This window comes from Balaenoptera acutorostrata, chromosome 16 (assembly GCF_949987535.1).
Source record: "Balaenoptera acutorostrata chromosome 16, mBalAcu1.1, whole genome shotgun sequence".
NCBI classification, from domain to species: domain Eukaryota; kingdom Metazoa; phylum Chordata; class Mammalia; order Artiodactyla; family Balaenopteridae; genus Balaenoptera; species Balaenoptera acutorostrata.
This window is the reverse complement of record NC_080079.1, coordinates 80,668,838-80,691,392: the sequence shown is the minus strand read 5'-3', so window position 1 is coordinate 80,691,392 and position 22,555 is coordinate 80,668,838. Positions and strand designations below refer to the sequence as shown.

At 37.9% G+C, this 22,555-nt stretch overlaps 2 protein-coding genes across 9 annotated transcripts in view; one reads left to right on the top strand and one right to left on the bottom strand.

Annotated features, from left to right (window-relative positions):
* Nucleotides 1-354: 354 nt before the first annotated feature.
* On the bottom strand, nucleotides 355-22,263 carry ZNF248 (zinc finger protein 248). 6 transcript variants are annotated; one of them, XM_057531286.1, is made up of 7 exons: nucleotides 22,169-22,259; nucleotides 21,232-21,285; nucleotides 20,394-20,495; nucleotides 20,260-20,301; nucleotides 11,804-11,930; nucleotides 11,429-11,524; nucleotides 355-6,780 (listed from the first exon to the last, which is right to left on the bottom strand). In XM_057531286.1, the coding sequence occupies exons 4-7, from the start codon at nucleotides 20,272-20,274 to the stop codon at nucleotides 5,291-5,293; spliced, it is 1,728 nt and encodes a 575-aa protein (XP_057387269.1). In that variant the 5' UTR covers nucleotides 20,275-20,301; nucleotides 20,394-20,495; nucleotides 21,232-21,285; nucleotides 22,169-22,259; the 3' UTR covers nucleotides 355-5,290. The 6 variants fall into 6 exon arrangements, with proteins under 6 accessions (XP_057387269.1, XP_057387270.1, XP_057387268.1 ...); XM_057531287.1 differs by lacking the exon at nucleotides 21,232-21,285 and having other exon boundaries at nucleotides 22,169-22,263; XM_057531285.1 differs by lacking the exon at nucleotides 22,169-22,259 and having other exon boundaries at nucleotides 21,232-21,942.
* Nucleotides 21,948-22,555, top strand: part of LOC103005219 (zinc finger protein 33B-like) — a 65,576-nt gene continuing 64,968 nt past the window's right edge. Inside the window, exon 1 of one of the 3 annotated variants that reach the window (XM_057531280.1) lies at nucleotides 21,948-22,393. In XM_057531280.1, the coding sequence (XP_057387263.1) occupies nucleotides 22,265-22,393 (129 nt within the window). In that variant the 5' untranslated portion in view covers nucleotides 21,948-22,264. The remainder of the gene's footprint in view (nucleotides 22,394-22,555) is intronic. The other 2 variants (XM_057531279.1, XM_057531282.1) reach the window with 2 other exon arrangements.

Sequence of the window (22,555 nt, the reverse complement as noted above, 5' to 3'; positions counted from 1 at the left end):
AAAGTGTCATATCCATGATCATCAGGGTTTCTCCTGGGTTGCAAAATATGTTAGATTCGAAAAATTACACAATTATTAAACAAAAATGGAAGAAAATCCAAAAAAGAAATACAATCCAAAAGAAGACCCCTGCTCTCAAAGTTAACTTTAAGCACCAACTCTGACTTTTTTACAAAGAGTATAATGCTGTGTGACTGTCTTTTCATTAAATATATAGTGAAAATCTTTATTGGTAAATATATTTTAAGAATATAAAGTGTCCCCCTTCTGTCCATGATGATAATATAGTCAAGAGGTATACAAGTTCAAAGAAAAAAATATCTAGACATAAATAAAAATTATGCAGAGTCTATATGAAGGAAACGAACTTTACTGAACAATAGTTTAAAAGATTTGAGTAATAAGAGGTACAAATCATTTTCCTGAATACAAAATGAAGTATGTTACGGCACAACATTCCAAACAAAATCTCAACGAAGTTATGTATTTTCACATTTTTTTTGTTCCATTGCTAGAACAAATGTAAATTTTATGTGGAATAATGGGAAGAGCCAAACATTTTGTGAAAATAAAGACTAACGCTTATCTGAAGATGTGTCTTTAATGGCTATAACAATCTAAATATTTTAGTTTTGAGTCGGGGGAAAAAACATGTGAAGTCCTAAGATTGTCGTAAGAATTCAGTATATGATATCGGTAGTGTTTTTTAAAAAGTGAAGAGAAATGGGCCTATTTAATAAATGGTGTTGGGGTGGCAGAAGATTAAGTGAAAATAACAGGGATTCAACAGGATAAGCCTTCCCCAGAAAAACACAGATAAAGGGGTAGGTTCAGGGCAACTACAGCTGCAGTCTCCAACTGGGGGCAATAAACAGGGGTAGTGGCTGAGGACATCTAGGATACCCATGAATTAAACCCTCCCAGAGGCTACGGCTCCACCTTTCCCTGCCAACCATAGGCATGATGATAGCTCATACCAAGCAAGGGGAGGTCAAGTTCAAGACAGAAAATGGGCCCAATTAAAAAAAAAAAAAAAAAAGCAGGTTACACATGTGTATGTATTACACGCACACACAACTTCCTCCAGAGATCCAAATGCCTCTTTCCCTCCACTTTGGCCTCCCCAATGAGGTCTTTCCCTCTCCGCACTACGTAAAATCAAACCATCTTTCTGACAACTTTTCCCATTTTATTTTTATAACACTTGTCACCATCATCTTCTCCCTTGCAGATATATTTTCTTGATATGGCTGCTGGTAGCAAGAAGGACACAAACTATCTGGTCACGATGACTTCTCAATAAAAATATTCTAGGATGGGTTCTCATTGGCCTATTTTAACATAGGATCATTCCTGGCTGAATACAGACGTGGAGCCAGGAATAGATGGTACCATCTGGAGTAAATGCCAACTCCATGCTCACAAGAATAGGTTACATTACTAGAAGAACGTAGAAAAGTGGCAATAGCCACTACATAATCTTGAGGAACTGACGTCTACTCTTAGACACCACTGTTTGACAGCAAGTTCCCCTCAGATGCTTGAGGAGGTAGAGAAGTAATGCTTAATATCTTGCATGCCCCACCTTGAGCATGTCTGGAGTCCACAGGATGGAATGGTTGATGCTCTCTGGGCTCAGTATCCTCATCTACAAAATAGGGGTAGTTATCCCTATGTGAAAGAGTAGATCTTACCCTGAACTTACTTCCAATAACACACAGCCAAAAATTCTCAGTTGTCTAACCTGCCGAAAAGAAGCCCAAGTCCTTAAAGAATAAGACGGGGTTCAGAATTCCTTGAAGCCCCTTGTGAAGACATGCTCTGCTCTTGTCAGTCTTTAATCACATTCCTTAAAATAAAAGAGGAACTTGGAGAAGCATGGCGGCCATGACTGGTGCCCAAGGAGGTAGCGAAATTTCCTAAGGTTTCCTAGGACTGTGCTGATTAATCAGGGCCCATATTGGGAGAAGAGGGCATAAATACTCTTTGGAGTATAACAGATGACTATGCTTCAGTCTCTACCCCAACAGTTACCTCCCCTGAAGTAACTATTGGCTTTTAGTTCAGCAGGTATCCTGGGCCTTTTGCCATGTATTTTAATCCATATATATCTACCTATAGAGAATTTATAATACACTGGAGTCTTATTTTATGGGCATTTAAATTTTGCCAATCAGAAATACTGTCAAAATATTATATTTCAATTAAAAATCCACACAAAAATGTACTCATTATAATATGTGAGGTAAACACCTACTCTTATTATGCTCTCGAGGTGGGTAACCAGTTATCCCAACTGGTCATATCAAGCCAACAAGAAAAAGGATGAATTAATCAAACAGTGCAGAGAGGACTGGCTATTTGGAAGAACAGAGAGCTGCTAACCTCACACCACATATGACAAGAAACACCAGGTAGGGCTATATGAATAATCAATTTAACATGTCTGCTTCACATATGCCAAAGAAGAGACATACCTGCCACAGTGCTCAGTTCCAAAAGGAATTTACTTTATGACAACGTAACAGCACAATGAGGCAGAAACACTTAACTTTCAACTAGTAGAATAACTTTATTTCTAACACTGAGCCTTTATATAGGAATTTACAGGAATAAAAAACACTGTGCTGCTTATTCTCCAATAGCTCCACCCAGACCTTCCCTTCTACATTCTCTGTGCCCACCTGTGCTCACCTGCAGGTGGCATCTGAGGGTTCTGGGGATTTGGTGCCAAAATTTTGGTAGTGACAGTATCTCCTATGAGGAGGTCCCTCCTCCATAAGAGCAGCTCTTATTGGGCTCTGGTAACACTTGCTTCTATCCTTTTCCCCTTAAGGACTTAGAATGGTAATGGCTTCCTGGTGACATTAGTCTCTAGGTGCTTCAATATCCCTTGTTTTTGGCCCAAACTACTGTACTGTAATAAGTCTGCCATTGAAGTCTTCTTAGTTGAAGCAGAATTCTGTTTTTCACCAGAACCATGGCTGATACTAACAGCCATCCTATACTAACTTGTCAAAAGAAGTAATTCTTCCCTAAAATTGCTGTATAGAACATTAACACTTAGAAAAGAATTCATCTGTATCAGGGGACTGCCTTCAGGTCTAAATAACAGACATCCCTGAGAATAAATAAGAAGCCACTATTGCCACAGTAATACAAACTCCTAGTAGAGAGCAGGTCCAAAAAGAGTTGTGCAGCTTAGTGACGTCACCTCTGAGCCAGGCTTTTCCCATCTTGTGTACTGTTATCTTCAGGCTATTGTCCTTCAGGGTCACAACTATAATCTAGTGTAACATACAGACATGAAAATGTCCAGCAGAAGAGAGACAACCTCTTCCCATGTCATGACAATATTTTATCACTGAGATCTTTCCCCAAAGCACTGCAGAATATTTTCCAAATATCTCACTGCTCACATGTCCATCCCAACAAAATCAATAGAATAGAATCTTCATGATTAACTTAGACTAATGTGGATTTCCCCCTAAATCATCTGGGGGAAGGACGGACAAAGAGACAAAACAGCCCAGCAAGTAAGAAGCAGGGATTGGCTGCTGGGTGGGCAGTATCTCTTGGAACTGCTTTCAATGTGTTCCAAGGAAGCAAAGGTAACAGTAGGACAAAGGAGAGAGAGACAGTATATTACAGTCTATTAAATTAAATACAAATACATAGTTCCTTTGTTACATACAACTCAGGTTACACACATCATGCCTAAATAGATACAGCAACGAAGCACCAAGAATATGACAGAGGCATTTCATTATACACCACTACTTTTTATTTGTAGAATGCAGTGAGCATTACTGTTCATAACTGATGTTAACCTTTGCGAAATTTATGTAAATATCGTTATTAATAGCATTTACATTATTGACTGACCCAAGGCAGCTGAGTAACCTCAGAAAAATATTGTTTGGCTCTTTTATGGAAGTGGAAGCTCAGTAAAAATGGCCATACTCATTCACATATGCCAGCAAAGTCAGAAGAAAGGTAAGCAATATGGTTGTAAAATAGCATATACTGGCCATACTACAGAGAGACTCTGGTAGTATTTAGAATAGGATTGATGCAGAGGTAGTTAAAAACCTCACAAAAACATATTTTGGCTTCTCTATTGAAGAGGCCATTCAGCAATAATGGCCATAGCCATTTATTTATATCAGGAAATGGAAAAAGGGGTATGTGGCTTGTACTTTAAATTTTCCAAATGTATTTTCACAAATACACAGTGATGTGCTACTGTAAATATGTGACTACAGGTTCTCTGAGAAAACAAAACCCTGATTTGTAGAGTTTGCCAATTATCATGGTGTAAATACTCCCACTAAAGCCAAGCTACCAACATGATGGCACTGAATGTAGAGCTGGGAAGAGATATCCAGTAGCACATCATTATACAGTATTCACCATGCAGATTCAACAATACAAATAACCTAAAGAACAAAGATAACAGCAAAATACTGTAAAGTAATTAGGAAGTGATGAATGTTGAATACTTATTACCCTTGCTTTTTAAATATTTAACTGTAAGTTTATATAGTTTAATTTTTAAATAATGACTCTGTTTAACAACTGGCTCACAAAATTCCTGAAAATTTAACAATCAGCAGTACTTGCAAGCCAGTATAAGCTTACTGCAGTACACCACTGTGTGTTGGTATGTGTGTATAAACATATTTACATATACATATGTACATAATTGTGTCAACCTATAAAGACGCTGATGGTATCTAGTGTGGGAAATATTAATATAGACCATAATAGTTACTTAACTAAGGGTTCAGAGTTTCTCTTCACAAGCATGTTGGGCTCTAATATACATATCAAGAATACCTCAAATTTCTATGATATTAGCATACTCACATAAGGCCTGCAAACATCAAGGACTCTTCGCATAAATGTTTAATGCTGTTGTCATTTAACTTTTTTAAACTTCAGATTCTGTGAGTATGACTGTAAATGAGTATCATCCATTATATTTACAATAAAATTTCGGCATCACATCCAGAATATGGCACTACACAACATAAATTCTAGATAAAGGTTTTTGCCATATTATTTAAATGAATTTCCCCTCAATATAAATTTTCTGATGGAAAGTTTTAATTTTTCTTGAAAGCTTTCACATATTCAAAACATTATAAGGTTTTATTCTAGTACTAATTATCTGAAGTACAACAAAACCTCACTTTCTAATAATTTGTGGCATTCTTTGGGTTTCATTAATCTCATTTTAAAAACCTGTATAACGAATTTGAAAGAGTGGATAAAGGCTTCAGAACGTTCAGGATGCTGAAAGAGCTTTCACCCTTGTGTGAATTCTCTGATGTTTAGTGAGTACTGACCTCTGACTAAAGGTTTTCCCACATCCATTACACTCATAGGGTTTCTCCCCTGTGTGAGTCCTCTGATGTTTAGTGAGAGCTGATTTCTCACAGAAAGTTTTCCCACATTCATTACATTTATAAGGTTTCTCTCCTGTGTGAGTTCTTTGATGTACAATGAGGTTTGATTTCACACAGAAGGATTTCCCACATTCATTACATATAAAGGGTTTCTCTCCTGTGTGTGTTCTCTGATGCACAGTTAGGGCTGACCTGTGGCAGAAGGATTTTCCACATGCATTACATTCATAGGGTTTCTCCCCTGTGTGTGTTCTCTGATGTTCAGTGAGATTTGACTTCACACAGAACGTTTTTCCACATTGCTTACATTCATAGGGTTTTTCTCCTGTATGTGTTCGCTGATGGTTGGTAAGATGTGGTTTCTGACAAAAGGACTTCCCACATTCAGTACATTCATAGGGTTTCTCTCCTGTGTGTGTTCTCTGATGTTGAGTGAGGTTTGACTTCTCCCAGAATGTTTTCCCACATTCACCACATTCGAAGGTTTTTTCTCCTGAGTGAGCTCTTCGAAGTTGGGTGAGATGTGACTTCTTGTTGAAAGTATTTCCATTTTCATTGTGCTCATAAGGTTTTTCCCCCATGTGTACTATCTGATGTCTAAAGAGGGTTGACTTTTCCCACATTTTGTGACTTACTTTATATTCATGGGGGATCTTTCTTGTGTAATTTCCCTGATGGATAATGAAAGCTGAACTGTCATAGAAAATCTGCCCATATTCATTATAAGGATTTTCCCCTGTAAGAGCTCTCTGATGCCCCAATCTTAAATCCATATAGAAGGACTTCCCACAAATACTGCATTCATATGGCTCCATTTCCAAATGAGTTCTCTGAGATAAACTGAGCTTTAAACTTTGGATGAAAGTTCTTCCACATTCATTATATTTACAGTGTGCCTCTCCTATCTGAGCTTTCTTGTTTGTGAAAAAGTCTGCCTCCCCATGGCAGCCTTGTCCATTTTCATTATACTCAAAAGGTGGGTCAAAAATTGGCTGAGTGAGATCCTGGCTACGATTGAGGACATTCTTTTTTTGATTATATTTGTAAGATTTCCCTCCAGTAGGAGTTTTCTCATGCCGAATATCAAGGAGCAATTTCTCATATACATTAAACTCATCAGGCTTCTTTCCAGAATAGTTCTTTCTATTAATAATTAAGCCTGAAATATTTTTCAAACTCATTTCACATGTGTCACATATCTTATACAGAAAATTTCTTGAAGGAACAGAGTCTGTACCTAGATTTAAAGTTTTCCTTACTCTGTCACCACTATCTGTACTTAAAGTTTGGTTGGTGAAAGCAAGTTGCCAAAAAAGTTCATCTTCATTTTCCTGGCTGCTCTCTATCAGGTCATCAACTTTCCAGTCTTCTAGAAATGAGAAAAATAACCACATCTTATAAATCCTAGTACATTTATAATGGAATTGGACTTTTATACTAATGCCCTATTACACAGTCAATTCTTTTGTTTTAGGCTCAGTTTTCTGGTGTAAACTAAATCCAAGTATACATTTCCTTTACCCTTCTGGTTTGAGTGGAAAATAAATACATACTGCAGTGGAATACTTTATTAATATAACGTTTAAAACTGGACAGAAAAAGGTGAAATAAATTCAAAGCGCAGGGAACCGGTGAGTGGCTGATTCAGAAATCAGGAAGCTCAAGAGAATGGAGTAAGCCCAACAGCGACGTTGAACACTGAATAAAGTGATGTTGAAGATTAGTAGACAAGGGCTTTCAGGGGATGAACTATGTTTGGTGGAGACAGACAGTCTAGTCCTAATCCCCTCAGACACTGATTGCTGGGTGGGATTCCTACTAGAGTACTTGCTTCTACTCTACACATCAACACCAGACTAAAGTTCTGAAGACACCAACTTCCTCAGGTTCAGAAGAATTGTCCGCTAGCCCAGGATCTAGTTTTTCCTTTAATTCACAAGGAATAATTATTTTTTTAAATGCTGTAAGAGCAGCAGGCTAGAGAAGGTGAAATGAACTCAAGACATGGTGAGCAAGGGATGGAGATTTTCTGAGCATTGTTCATGTAGGGAGCAGGAAACTCCGAGAACTGGATGAGTTCAACAAAGGAGGTTTTTTGTTTTTGTTTTGTTTTTTTAAAGGAAAATAGACTGTCTGAGAAACATATTAGAGGAAGTACTCAGTTTGACAGAGACAGATTATGGTTTCTTGTCCTTATCGTCCCACAGCTTGATTACTGTGGTAGGATCCTCACTAATATGCATGTTGCCATTCCTCTTTTTCCCATTTGATATAGCAACATCAAAATAAATTTCTGAAAGCACCTATTTCCTCATGTTTTAAGGGACAGTGCTTTAACCCAGACTCTATCTAGCTGTGATTCACAACAACACAAATGCCCAACAGGAAATACAAAATAGAGGAGGGGCAGACCATCTCTGCAAAACGACCAGGTTCATTTGGTTTTCTCACAGCTGTTAATGAAGTTATCCCAACCATCAAGTCATATGTTTCTTTACTTCAGTCTGCTGGTCTACTTTTCCTCAAAACAATTTTGTTTCTAAAGCAATACTGATTTTTAAGTCTGCTTTTATATCTAGGTTTATCTTTTACAGTGAGGTTTTCTGCTTTCATATCTAGCCTCATCTGTGGCTTTTACTTACTGGTGAGACCCATAATGATCACAATTGTCTATATGGTTCTGAGACCTTCAACAAACTTTATCATAAAAATTCTTGTCTATACTTTACTGTTGGTACCCAATGCAACAATGTTAATTACGTGTTTAAAAAAAAAATCTAGAACAGTCTTGAGCCCACTGCTCCAAAGACTAACTGATAATAGTTTTTATCCTGGCAAACACAAATCAAAACAAAAACTAGATTCACAGTAAGAGTTCAAATCACAATTCCACAAATCCATTAAAAAATATCTGTGCAACTCTAGCTGGAGTGCTCATAAACTGTTCATTCCCAACAACACACATTTCACTTAATTAGCTACATTCCAGCCTTGGCTCTCCTTGGGACCTGGACATCCTTCAGGAAATGTTACTTACTTTAATTTAAAATAACAAACCACAAAAATATTAATAAAAGAACAAAAGCCAACAAACTCTACAACATCCCTACCATGTTTAGCTTCCACTTGCTGCCTTAGAAGAGGTTACTGTCTGTTTAATTCACTGTAAAATAAAACAAATCCAGTGCTCAATGCTAAATCCTTTGTCATGACCACAGTCTAGCTCTTGACAGGTGTTACCAAAATCCTGTTTCCTCTGACTTCATTGAGGATACACATTAATCCTTCTTAGAAAGTAATGTGCATATGAATTATTTCCAACCTGTACATGAGGACAAAATAAGGAAATGTGCATTTAGGAAGAGTACTATAGAATGCTTTCTGAATGGATGAAAAAGAGTGATCTCTTCTAAACTTGGCTCAACAAAGTAATTATTAAAATATCAGAATCAGGAAAAATATGAAAGGGCCTTCTCTTTGGGAAAACAAAATCTCAACAATGATAGAAACCCCAAGCAGCAGTCATATGATCAGGTCTGAGTTTTTGGGATACAGATACTAGTGGGTTAGGGTTACAAAATATGGACTATTTAAGTTGCAGCAAAAAATTGATCTCTAACTTAAAATAAGTGAAATAATAACAAGCCATTACTATATACCATGCAATGTTTAAACACTTTACATTTACAATTTTAATTTTCTGAAAAGGCAAAATAAACAAAAGTAAAAGTTATAGAAAAAAGATAAAATATTTATAAGTGAAATTTAAGACATAAGATAGTATGAGGTTTAGTATAAACTCTAAAGAGTAGAAAGAAAGACTCTGAGATATATAGAACAGGACCACATTGTGACAGTCAATGGAAGGAGACTGTAAATTCATTTATTAATAAGGAGCAACTTTGTTAGGCTAGTGAAAGATAAATTGGATGCTTTAGGTAAAAAAATAAAAACCAACTAGGAATTAGATCAAGTCAGGAATGACAGAACAGAGACACAGTTATGGTTTTGAGTGACATCAGTGAAAAGTGAGAAAATGAAGAGATGAAGAAGACGGAAAGGAAAACAATATCAGGAGTATTTGAAAAAACTAGTAATAGGGGATAACGGGTTCCATACACTGATCCCATGGTTGCCATTTAAGGCAGTAATGGATGGTTGAATGTTCCTTATTTGACCCCTGGGAAACCAGGCTTTCTAATTTTCTTGTACCTCAGACTGTTCGTCTCAGTCTCCTCTAATGACGAGATTTAATGGATTTACACACCTTGTAAAAGTGGTACCATCCCAGGACTACCTCTCTCATTTACAATCACTCTCTAGAAAAGGAGACAGCAAACTATGACTGCAAGGCAGTGGTCCTAGAACTAAGGATGTTTTTTATGTTTTTAGAGGGAAAACAACAGAAGAGGCAGCAGGGAGGAGTGAGGAGGAAGAGGAAGAGGTAAGAGGAGGAGGAGGAAGAGCAGCAGCAGCAACTGAGACCATGTGTGGCCCAGGAAGCCTAAAATATTTACTGTCTGGTTTTTTACAAAAAAGTTTGCCAATCTCTAATCTAAAAGTCTTCATCTAGCCCCAACCTTTAACACCACCTAAAGCTGATGCCTTTCGAATGGATACTTCTAGGTCTGGCCTCATTATGCACTTCATATGATATATATATGAAATCTCCTTTTCAATCCCAGAGTCTAACAATTACCTCAGCTTCTTGTGTCCAAATGTAAAATCTATAGTAACTCCCCTATAATCTCTCCTCCAAATTTTCTCTATCTCAGTAAATGGTACCCTAAGTTATCAGGTGCTTGAGACAAATCACTGGAATCATGCTCAACTCCTCTCTCTCTCACACTCTGTATCCAACCCAATAGCAAATCCTCTTGGCCTCATCTCCAAGATATATGTACAAATCCACCATTTCTCAGCACTTCCAACATAGCCTTAGCCACTAGCCTCTCTCCTCCTGAGTACATAGTAGTGTCCTGTTATTCCTTCCTTGCTCGTGCCTAAGCATCATCTACCCACCACATATTCACCACACAGAAGTCAGAGAGATCCTTTTAAATTGTAAATCCAATCTTATAGCTTAATCTGATTTATGTTTACTCAAAAAAGCCTGAGGATTTCCCACATCACTCAAAATAAAATTAATGGGTCTCCCATGATACATGCTACTTATGACATCATCTCCTACCAATCTCCCCCAGGCCTTCTCACCTCCAGCCACACTGACATCCTTGCCATTCCTCAAACACCCTAAGAGCACACCTGTCTGAGAAGTTCAGCATCTGATGTTCCCTCTGTCTGGAATACTCAGAATCCACAGAGCTCACACTTTAATTTATTAGAGACTTGTCTATTGTGGACCTCATCAAAAAGGTTTTCTCTTGACTTCCATACCAAATAGCACATGCCATCATTCTCCAACCCCCTTTCCAGTGCTTTAACTCTCTACAGTATTTATCACCACCCAACACCATGTGTATGTATACAAGCATGTATAACTCCATACACACACAAACCTACGCTTTTCTGTCCCTCACTGTAATAGACACTCTGTGATAATAGGGACATTCTTTTAATTACCTATAAACATAGTTGGGTCATATTGGGTGCTCAGCATATATTTGTTAAATGAATATATGGAAGTATTGCATGAATACATACTACCTAACAAGAGATGTCCAAAGACAATACAGAGAAGGTGAACAATTTTAAAAGATAAAGTAACCAAGAAAAACTATCTCAGATGAAGCCAAATGAGTTTGGATTATGGATATAGGTAAATCACTCTAAAATGTCAAAGAACAAAGGGAAGCATTTATGAGTGAAAGTGACATATGGAGGAATGTGATTAAGGTAACAAAGGGATGTGGGCCAACTGTCCTTAATTACTTCCAAAGGTCTGGGGCTAAAAAATGTTTTTTTGGAAAAACAGTTCAAAGTTGATAAACCATAAACCAATGCCCTAAGATCTCATTTCCTCTGGCTTCCATCTGCCTGTGAACTCACTAACTCACCTGAGCGGCACTGTTTTGGGAATCTTTCCTCTAATATCCAAGGTTCTTCTCCTTGCTCGATCTTGAAGATCACTTCTGGCTTAGTAATGCAATTCCCTGTAAAGAAAATAACACAGGACTATGACTGAACAGCCTGGCTTCAGGGACTCTGAAAAAATGATGGGGAAGAAATGCATAGCTTCAGGAGCTACCTAAAAGAGGTGCCTAAATGAACCAATCCTTAAAGAGGTAAGAACATAGCATTCTTTATAGTGGCCAAAAGGGATCAGTCATCTGATCCCTTGAATCTCCAACAGAAAATTCCATAGGGAGTTCTTATGTTTCATCAACTAAGAAATGCATGTTGCTCATTCACATGGAGAAAAAAATTCTTACCTACTGAGACAAGGTGGCTGTAATTTTCCAGGATCACGTCTCTGTATAGTATCTTCTGAGCAGGATCCAGCAGGTACCACTCTTCCTGGGTGAAGTCCACACACACATCTTTGAATGACACTTGTTCCTGTAACAGTATATTCCTTTTCTATATGAAATTGTCAGAGCTCTATGAGTGGTAAATATTTAAAAGAACTAATCTCTTCAGAGTTTACTAAAAATTGGTATATAGGATTGACTTCTTTTATGCTATCCTATGTAGGAAAAAAGTAATATCTTGTACAAATTGAGTTTCCACTAAGGGGGTGGAACTAGTTGCTACAAATGTTATTCCTGATAAGGAGACATACACGTTAACATTTATTAAATTAGAAATTGTAGGAGCTAGCATTATGCACAAAGTAGACTGGGGTTACCAAGAAAAAGTTCTTTCATATTATCTTTTATATTATAAAGTTAACTGTCACTAAGGAAGTAAAACTTTCAGTTGTTAAAATGAACAGAGGGATTAAAATTAATGCAGTACAGGCCCTAACCAAGCTCAACCCATGACTGATTAAAGTGACCAGTCCTGTACTCTACCTGCCCAACAGAGAAACAGATGAATCCTCTCCGCTAAAAGAGATCATTTTCTGGAGCCTCTACCAATATTTGTGTTGTTAAATACAATGTTCAGCATCCAATAAAAAATTTCATGTTATATGAAGAGACAAAGACCAAGGAAAAAAAGAAAATAAAAGCATACCCATAGGACACTCAGATATTGGAACAAACAAGAACTTCAAAATGAGTTATGATTAATATGTTCAATAAAATAGAGGAAAATATGAACAAAATAAATGAAAGGATGGGAGAAGTTCAACAGATATATGGTATGTGTGTTGTGGAGAAAGAATTAACAGAGCAGGCCTGACACTGCTATCCTCTGAAAGATCTGCTACAAGGGTGTTCCTTGGCTGGCATCTGGGAACTTGGATTTCAGGAGGGTTCTCACCAGTCCTTGATAAGAATGGTTCACTGAGCCTAAACTGTTTGTGTAAACAATATGGTTTATGCTGCACACATACATTCCTTCTGGAGTTTGGAATTTTGTTATATGCTAAGCAGAAAGCACTTATGTGTCTAGCCCCTGATAAACATGCTGAACACTGAGTGTCTGTTGAGCTTCCCTGGCAGACATTTCACATCTGTTGCCACATCTCACTGCTAGAGGACTTAAGTGTGTCCTGGGAGAAGACTCTTAGAAGCTTGCGCCTGGTGTCCTCTGGACTATGCCCCATGTGCCTTTTCCCTTTGCTGATTGTGCTTTGTATCCTTTCACTTCAATAAGTGACAGCACTAAGTACAACTACATACTCAGTCATCTTAGCAAATCACTGAACCTGGTGATGGTCTTGGGGACCTCTGATACATGTGTATACAAACACACACAGATACATACATACTTGCATAAAATGGGCATTCCAAAGTTGAAAATTACAATATCTGAAATTAAGAACCATTAGACAGGTTCAAATCATATTAGAGAAAGAAGACACAATCTGAAACATATTCATCTAACAAAAGAGTATCAAAATACATACAGCAAAAACTGATAGAACTGAAAGGAGAAATACGACAAATCTATAACCATAGTTGGAGTCTTCTATCTTGAGCGATTAAGCAGGCAGAAAATCAGTAAGTATACAGATGACCTGCACAGCACTATCAATCAACATGATTTAACTGGCATCTGTAGAATATTCCATCCAAAAAAATAAAACACACATTCTATCATTCTATTCTAGCTCATATGGACCATTCACCTAGATAGACCATAGTCCTGGCCACAAAACACACCTTAACAAATTTAAAACAATAGCTATCATACAAAATATGTTCTCAGACCACAATGGAATTAAATAGAAATCAATAAGCAAGAGATAGCTGAAAAATCCCAAATAGTTGAAAATTAAACAACGTACTTATAAATAACCTATAAGTCAAACCTATAACCTGTAAGTTTTAAATAACCTATAAGTCAACCTATAATAACCTATAAGTCAAAGAAGTCTCAAAAGAAATTTTAAAATATTTTAAATGAAATAAAAATGAAAATACCATGTATCAAAATTTGTGCGATGCAGTGAAAGCAGTGCACAGAGGGACATTTATAGCATCAAATGTATATATTAGAAAAGATTTAAAATAAAAAACCTAAGCTTCTATCTTAGTAAACTAGAGAAAAAAGGCAAATTAAGCCTAAACCAAGCAAAATAAAGGAAATAATAAAAATTAGAATAAATCAATTAAATTTAAAATGTGAAAAAAATACAAAAATCCAATGAAACCCAAAGTCGCTTCTTTGAAAAGATCAATAAAATTAATAAACCTCCAATCTAACCAAGAAAAAAAGAAAAAAGAGGCAAATTGGAAATCTCAGAAATGAAAGACAGGTTGACACTATTAAGCCTAATGACATTAAAAAAATAATAAGAGAATACTACAAATAATTCTATTCCTGAAAAATTGGTAACGTAGATGAAATTGACAAATTCCTTAAAAGACACAGCTACCAAATTCACACAAGGAGATACAGATAACCTGCATAGACTCGTTTCTGTTAAAAAAAAATTGAATCAATAATTAAAACACTTCCAAAATAGAAAGAACCAAACCCAGATGGCATCACTGTTGAAATCTACTATACATTTAAGTAAAAAATAGTAACAATTCTCCATAATCTCCTCTGGTAAATAACACCTCCAAACTCATTACATGAGGCCAACATTACCCTAATACCAAAACTAGATAAAGACATTATGAGAAAAATAAACACTAATGTCTCTCAATAACATAGATGCAAAAATTCTCAAATATTGGTAAATCAAATCTGACAATGTATAAAAAGAAATACAAACCACAACCAAGTGGAATTTATTGCAGGTATGGAAGGCTGGGTCAGCATTAAAAAAAAATCAATCAATATAATCCAACATATCAATAAGCCAAAGAAGAAAAATTACATGATCATATCAATTAATGAAGAAAAAGCATTTGACAGAATCCAACAGTCATTCATGATAAAAACTCTCAGCAAACTAGGAATAGAGGGGAACTTTCCCGACTTGATGAAGAAGCTAACATCATACTTAATGTTACGAGACTGGACACTTTTCCCCTAAGTGCAGGAACAGGCCAAGGATGTCCTGTCTTAATACTCCTATTCAAGTCCTAGCTAGTGCAGAAAGACCTACAACAAGACAAAACAAACAAAAAAACTGAAATAAAATTAAAAACCGAAATATGATTAGAAAGAAAAAATAAAACTGTCTTTATTTGAAGTCAACATTGTCTATGTAGAAAGTCCCAAAGAATCTACAAAAAGAAAAAGAAAAAAAATCCTGAAGTAATAAGCAAATATAGCAACATCATAGGATACAAGGTTAATATTAAAAAGTCAACTGTTTTCCCATATCATAATAAACAATTGGAATTTCAAATTTTTGAATGAAAAAAATACCATTTACAACACCACTACCAAAAAAAAAGTATTCAAATATAAATCTAAGACAATATATTACAGGGATATGCAGAAAAACAAAAACTGATGAAAGAAATCAAAGATCTAAGTAAATGGAGAGATATTCCATATTCATCAATCAGAAGACTCAGTATTGTTAAGATGTCAATTCCTTCCAACTTAATCTATAAATTCAGTGCAATTCAAATAAAAATCCCAGCTATTTTGTAGACACTGAAAAAACGATTCTAAAATTTATATAGGAAGGTAAAGGACCTAGAATAGCCAACATAATATGGAAGAAGGAAAAAGAGGATATACATTACCTGATTTCAAGACATATAAAGCTACAAGTAACCAAGACAGTGTGTTATTGGTGAAAGAGACACATAGATCAGTGAAACAGAACAGAGGTCCCAGGAACAGATCCATTGATATACAGTGAACTGATTTTTTTTTTTTTTTTGTAATTGAGGTATAGCTGATGTACAATACTATATAAGTTTTACATGTACAACATAGTGATTCACAATTTGTAAAGATTATATTCCATTTATAGTTATTATATAATATTGGCTATATTTCCTGTGTTGTACAGTGTATCTTTGTAGCTTATTTATTTTATACATAGTAGTTTCTACTTCTTAATTCCCTAACCCATCTTGCCCCTCCTCCTTCCCTCTCTCCACTGGTAACCACTAGTTTGTTCTCTATATCTGTGAGTCTGTTTCTTTTTCGTTATATTCGCTGGTTTGTTTTATATAGTCAACTGATTTTTGACAAAGGCACAATGGCATTTAAATGGAGAAAAGGTAGTCTTTCAACAAATGATTCTTCAACAACTGTACATCTATGCAAAAAAATGAACCTAGACACAGACCTTACACCTTATACAAATATTAACTAAAAATGAATCACTGACCTAGAAGTAAAATGCAAAACTATTAAATTTCTAGAAGACAATATAGAACATAGGAAATCTATGTGATCTTGGATTTGGTGATGAGTTTTTAAATACAACAGAAAAAAGCACATTCCATTTAAAAAATACATGGGTTGGGTTTCATTTAAAATAAAATATTTTGCCCTGCAAAAGCCATTTGTAAGAAAATGAAAGGACAAGCTACAGACTGGGAGAAAATATTTGCAACATATATATCTAATAAAGAAGTTGCATTCAAAATATGCAAAAGAACTCTGAAAACTCAACAGTAAGAAAACAAATCACCTACTAGAAAAATGGACCAAAGATATGAATAAACATGTCAAGCAAAGACATATGGATAGCAGATAAATTTATGAACAAATGCTCAATATCATCTGTCATTAGGGAAATATAAATTAAAACAAAAATGAGATACCATGACACATCTACTGGAACAGTTAAATCCAAAACAATGACAACATCAATTTCAGTTCCAGATGCAGAACAAGAGGAATTCTGATTCACAGTTGGTAGGAATGTAAAATGATGCAGCACTTTTGTAAAATTGGTTGGCAGTTTCTTACAAAGCTAAACAGTCTTAACATACGATCAAGTAGTTTCACACCCTAGCTATTTAAAAATGTATGTCTATGTAAAAACCTACATGTTTCTAGCAGCTTAATTCATAATGACCAAAAACTGGAAGGAACCAAGAGTCCATGGGTTAATGACTCAGAAATCACTTATACATGTATGCTGGAATTGAACAATTAAGTAAATGAAATGCAGATGGTGGTAGCCAGATTGCTAGAGTGGGAGTTACAGACAAGCAAGGAGAGAAGACTAGAATGTTCCATGTGATAATGATTACAGCAGAGGACATCAGTGTGAAATAATACTTAGCTTAATGCAAACACAGACGGTTACATACTGAAATATTTATAGATATGTGTATATATGTGAGTTAGTATACATATGTATTTTCTTGTTCAGTCAGCTGAGAGGGTCTCTAAGGAATTAGAAACCAGTAGCAATCCAGCCCCCCAATCTTGGTTTCTAATACCATGCTCCAATAAAAGGAACCAGAGCTCTTCAGGGAAAAATGGCTAATTCTAGGGCAGGAAATATAAGATGAGCCTGGAATATCTTCTACTACCAGAAAGTATAGAAGAAGTACTCAAACAAAAACACAATAATGGGGTGCATCAGAAGGACACAGGAACCAGCTGAAAGTGCTCTATTTAATAACCAAGCTGAAACAATTTGAGCAACAAAATGAACAAGGTAGTACTGGACTATAAACAAGGTAAAAAATAACTAGCCGTGAGTTCATATTGATATTAAACACTGACTGAGTTAATAAATACACAAATCTCCTGTACAAAACTCCTAATAACTTATGTGGATACTCCACCATGAAGGAGGTGTAGCATAACTCCCCACTTTCTTCCAAAGGGTACAGTATGAAAAGAGAGGAAAAAAGAATAACTTTGCAGTGGAGAAAGTTGACCACATGACCTCAGCCACGTGATCAAAAGTGATTCATCATCTGTGGAAAAGCGAAAAGTCACATGGAGGGCATTTACCCTGATAAGATGTTACCAAATGGCACTCTACCTCTGTGGTCTTTCTCCAAGAAAACAATTACCCCAATATAACCACGAGAAAAACAGCAGCCAATTCCCAAGTGAGGGACATTCTACAAAACACCTGTCTTGTACTCCTCAAAACCGACAAGGTCATCAAAAACAAGGAAAGTCTGAGAAACTGTCACAGCCAAGTGGAGCCTAAGGAAACATGATGACTAAGTGAAATGTGGTATCCTGAAGCAGAATACCTGCATGGGGAAAAAAAACCATGAACAATCATCAAAAGACAAATGATATACCAGAAAATAACTCATATAAAAGACAAGCATTAGTATCCCTAATATACAAAGAGCTAACCAGACATTGAAAAAAAGAAAAAAGCCAGAAACCTAAGAGCAAAATGGGCAAAAGATATGAACAGATAGTTCACAGAAATATAAAAACAAGACACCTTTTAGATGCATGAAAAAAATCTTCAACCTCTCTCATAGTTAAGATAATTACAGATGTAAACTACATAAAATACTAATTTTTACCTATCAGTTGCCAAAATCCAAAAGTGAACCACATATTTCTATGGGAGAAGCTATGGAGAAAAAGCACTCTCATGCAGTACCAATGGAAATACAAAATGATACTATCTATAATCCCACCAAAAGGATCAAGTTTATCAATTGTATTCAACCCTCCGACCTGGCAATCTCACTTCTGGGAATTTATCTGATAGAATAAACCTACATGTACCAGGCTATTCATTAAAACATGGTTTGTAGTAGCAAAAGGTTGGAAATAGTTAATAACTAGTTTAATAAACTATGGAAACTTCGCAATTGAATTACCATGTGATTGTTAACAAAGAAAGATGTTCTGTTACAGAAAGATCCCTGGAACAGGCTGAAAAAAGAAGTGAAAAAAGGAAAAAAAAAAAAAAAAAAAGAAGAAGAAGAATGGGAAATAGTGTATATACTCACTACTCAGTGTGCTTCCCTGAGCAGCAGAATCAACTCCATCTGGGAGCTGATTAGAAATGCAGACTCCAGGGCCCCACCCAGATCTACTAAATCAAAATCTGCATTTTAACACGTTGCCAGGGATGTACAGATGCATCTAAATTTAAGAAGCCCTAATAATAGATTCCCTTTTAAATAAAGACCGGGAGCACATATTTTCTTTCAACTGAATAAAGAAACACTGGGAGGACAAACAAGAAATAGAAATAGGGGCTTCCCTGGTGGCGCAGTGGTTGAGAGTCTGCCTGCCGATGCAGGGGACACGGGTTCGAGCCCTGGTCTGGGAAGATCCCACATGCCGCGGAGCAACTAGGCTCGTGAGCCACAACTACTGAGCCTGCGCGTGTGGAGCCTGTGCTCCGCAACAAGAGAGGCCGCGACAGTGAGAGGCCCGTGCACGGCGATGAAGAGTGGCCCCCGCTTGCCGCAGCTGGAGAAAGCCCTCGCACAGAAATGAAGACCCAACACAGCCAGAAATAAATAAATAATTAAAAAAAAAAAAAAAAGAAATAGAAATAATGTATACCTATAGTAGGGTGACAATACACTGCAGTTCGTCTGGGACTGTCCCAATATATGCCAGCTGTCTCAGCATAATTGTTAATAAAACCTCTTTCACTCTCAGTGAAAATGTCACAGTTTAGATGAGAAATAAATCTCACCCTACCTGGAGGAAGCGTCAGGTACAGAAAGGATGGGGTGTGAATTTTTATTTTTTTATTTTTTATTTTTTTAATGTTTTAGCCGTGCCAAGCGGCATGCGGATCTCAGCTCCCCGACCAGGGATCGAACCCACATCCCCCCGCAGTGGAAGCACAGAGTCTTAACCACTGGACCACCAGGGAAGTCCCTTTACTTACTTTTTTTGTATCACTTACTTTTTTTTTAACCATGTTAATATACTAACAATTTTTAATTATTTCATTTTTTTAAAAAGGACAAAAACAGTCAGGAAAAATAGGTATACTGGGAAGGGCAGTTGGCTAAGGATAGATAAGCAGGGGATAAGCAATAAACCCAGGGATAAGCAATGTTGGGGCAAAAGGCAAAGCCAACTTCATGAGGGGCAGAAGTTAGGAAAATGAGAGCTAGGAGGGTAGTGTCATAGACAACAACAGAGACTTTCAAAACAAAGAGACTATGGATAATAGTACCAAATGTGGCAAAAGGGTCAAGTAAGACAGACAAAAACTGGATTTGATTACAATTTGGTGGTCTTTTCCAGAACTGATTCAGGTGAGTGGTGGTGAAGAAGCAAGACTGCATGTATTAGGTTGAAAGGGAAATGGAAATGCAGAAACAAAAGCCAGGACTACCTGATACTCAAGCTAGAAATACAAATGAGCTGACATAAGGTTTTATAAACCTTTAGAAACTTTAGAAAACGCATTTTAAGACAAAATGGCAATAAACAAACAAAAAAAACTCACCTGGGGTTTGTTCATTTTTCACTCTTAGTGGAGGAGGGAGAGCTGAGGGAGAAGGAAGAAGGAAGTAAGAACTTGGCCTGCCTTGTAGTTCCTGGATTCACCTGCCTACACAGCTCCACACACAAGATACTTACTTGTCCATGTGTGGCTCCGATTTATGTTGAGCTTAGACATGATACTTTTCACTGAGTGAATGTAAACATTTGTTTCTTACTGATTTATTACCAATTTAGGTTCTGTGACACAGAAAAATTAAAAACATGAGAAGATGAGTTTAACATTGAACAATAATCTAAAGGAGGGAACACTATGGATTTGCCAAAACTGATGTTGTAGGGGGAGAAAAACACCTCAAACCATATTGTTTATCTGATTATCTGCTAACACCATTAATCCTATGAGGTCAGATAATCCAAGAAACCTCTGAAAAAAGGGATGGGAGTGTTTAAGGCAAGATTCATTATTTTTTTTTAAATGTTCTCACCTGCTTACAATTTTCAGAAGGATCTTTTAATAAAAAACTAACTTTGACCTAACAGTCACAAAATGAGCAGTGGCCCACGAATCTGCAGACCTGACTTTCAACCTCGATTCTACCACTAACAAATTGCATGACCTGAGCCACTCACTTTCTCAGGCTCAATTTTTTTTTTTTTTCATTTTTCAAATAAGCAACAGATAACTCAAAAAGGACATGCCTGCACTACCATCCTGCGCGTCTATCCGGCCGGGGAAGCAGGAACCTCAGCATTTCTCTAGATGCCATGAAAAATGGGACATTGAGGGCAGCTCACCTCAGGAAAGAGTGACTGGAGAATGAGGGGAGGAGGAGGTGTTAGGGACAGATAATGACAGAATTTCCTAAGCTATGGCTGGTGAGCCTTTCAACCCCGACCATGCCTTCACAAACTCTCCAAACAGGTGACATTTCCTGTGCAGCCTGTGTGCCCACCCATCTCAGCTCCAGCTCACCTCTCTCTTCTTAAATTTGTCTCAGACCTTCCACCGTCACACAGCCTTCGATGGCTTCAGGATACCGTGTCATAATTATACATAACAAATAACAAATGAATACATAATAAATAATAACTTGGGATCTGGGTGATGTTAGAGCCAGGAAAAGGCCTTGGTGGCTAGCTGGTCCAGCCCCCTACAATCCCATTTCGCAAACGAATTAACTGAGGAATGGAGGCCCTAGAGACTCATCCAAGCTCCAGCCGCCTGCATTACATACAAAACAATTAAATACAACAGCAGCTAACAAAACGTGAGCGCTCAAAACAACACAAAAAATGCGGCAAGCACTCTAGATATCCGCATTTCACAGCTAAGCAAGACAAATCTCCCAGCGGCTATTTGGTCCAGGAAATTCATGTATTTCCGAGCCCCCTTCCTGGGGCAGTCGTTCTCTCCCACAGCCTCCCAGCGCCCCGTAATCCCAGCGCACAAGGAACGCACACGCACACGTCACTACGTGAAGCGCACACACATGTCGCGCACGCGCACTCGCTCTTCCCCGCATTCCTCGCCCCTCCCAGCAGGCCTAGATCACACGTCACGCACGCGCTCTCCCCTTGACAACCCCGCTCCCTCCCCGCGGGCCTAGCGCACACGTCACGCACGCGTACTCCCCACCCGCGGCCACACGACGGCGCCGCCCGCTCAGCTCAAGGGCTTAACAGCTGAGGACTGAGCGAGCCCGAGAGTCCGCGTTCCGGCGCGGGACTCCGGCCTCTCCAGGCAGAGGCGCCGCCGCCTGCAGTCCCTTCAATTCTGCAGGCGCCGCAGACTCCTGGGGTCCTGCCGATGTTCGCGGGGCTCCAACCTACCACCCGGCACCGCTGCCTCCGCCGGCTCCCCGAGCCGCGCGGGGTTCCCTCGGCCCTCGCCCCCACCCTCTGGGGCTCACCCGCAGCTCCCTCGCCGCGTAGACCTGGAGGCCAGGGATTGTTTCCCACGAGGGGCTGGAAGCCGGGGAAGGACGAGCCGGGAGGAGAAGGCGGGGATGCACATGCGCAGAGGAAGGGAGCGGCGTGGCGCGGTGGCGGCGAGCTGGAAGTTGGCTCCTGGCAGCTTGGGTTGGAAAAGTGGCTCTACCTTTAGAAGCAATGCCTCACTCCCACATTGTACGAAAGTAAGCTAATAGTACAGTACCTAGCTAACGGTATTTATGAAGGTTAAGGGCGTTTACATTGTAAAAGCACTTAGGATGGCGTCTGGCACATAAATGTTCAGTACGTTTCTTAAGATTACCTTGCCCAGTATACACCGTGCCCACTCCTTTAGAAATCAGCTG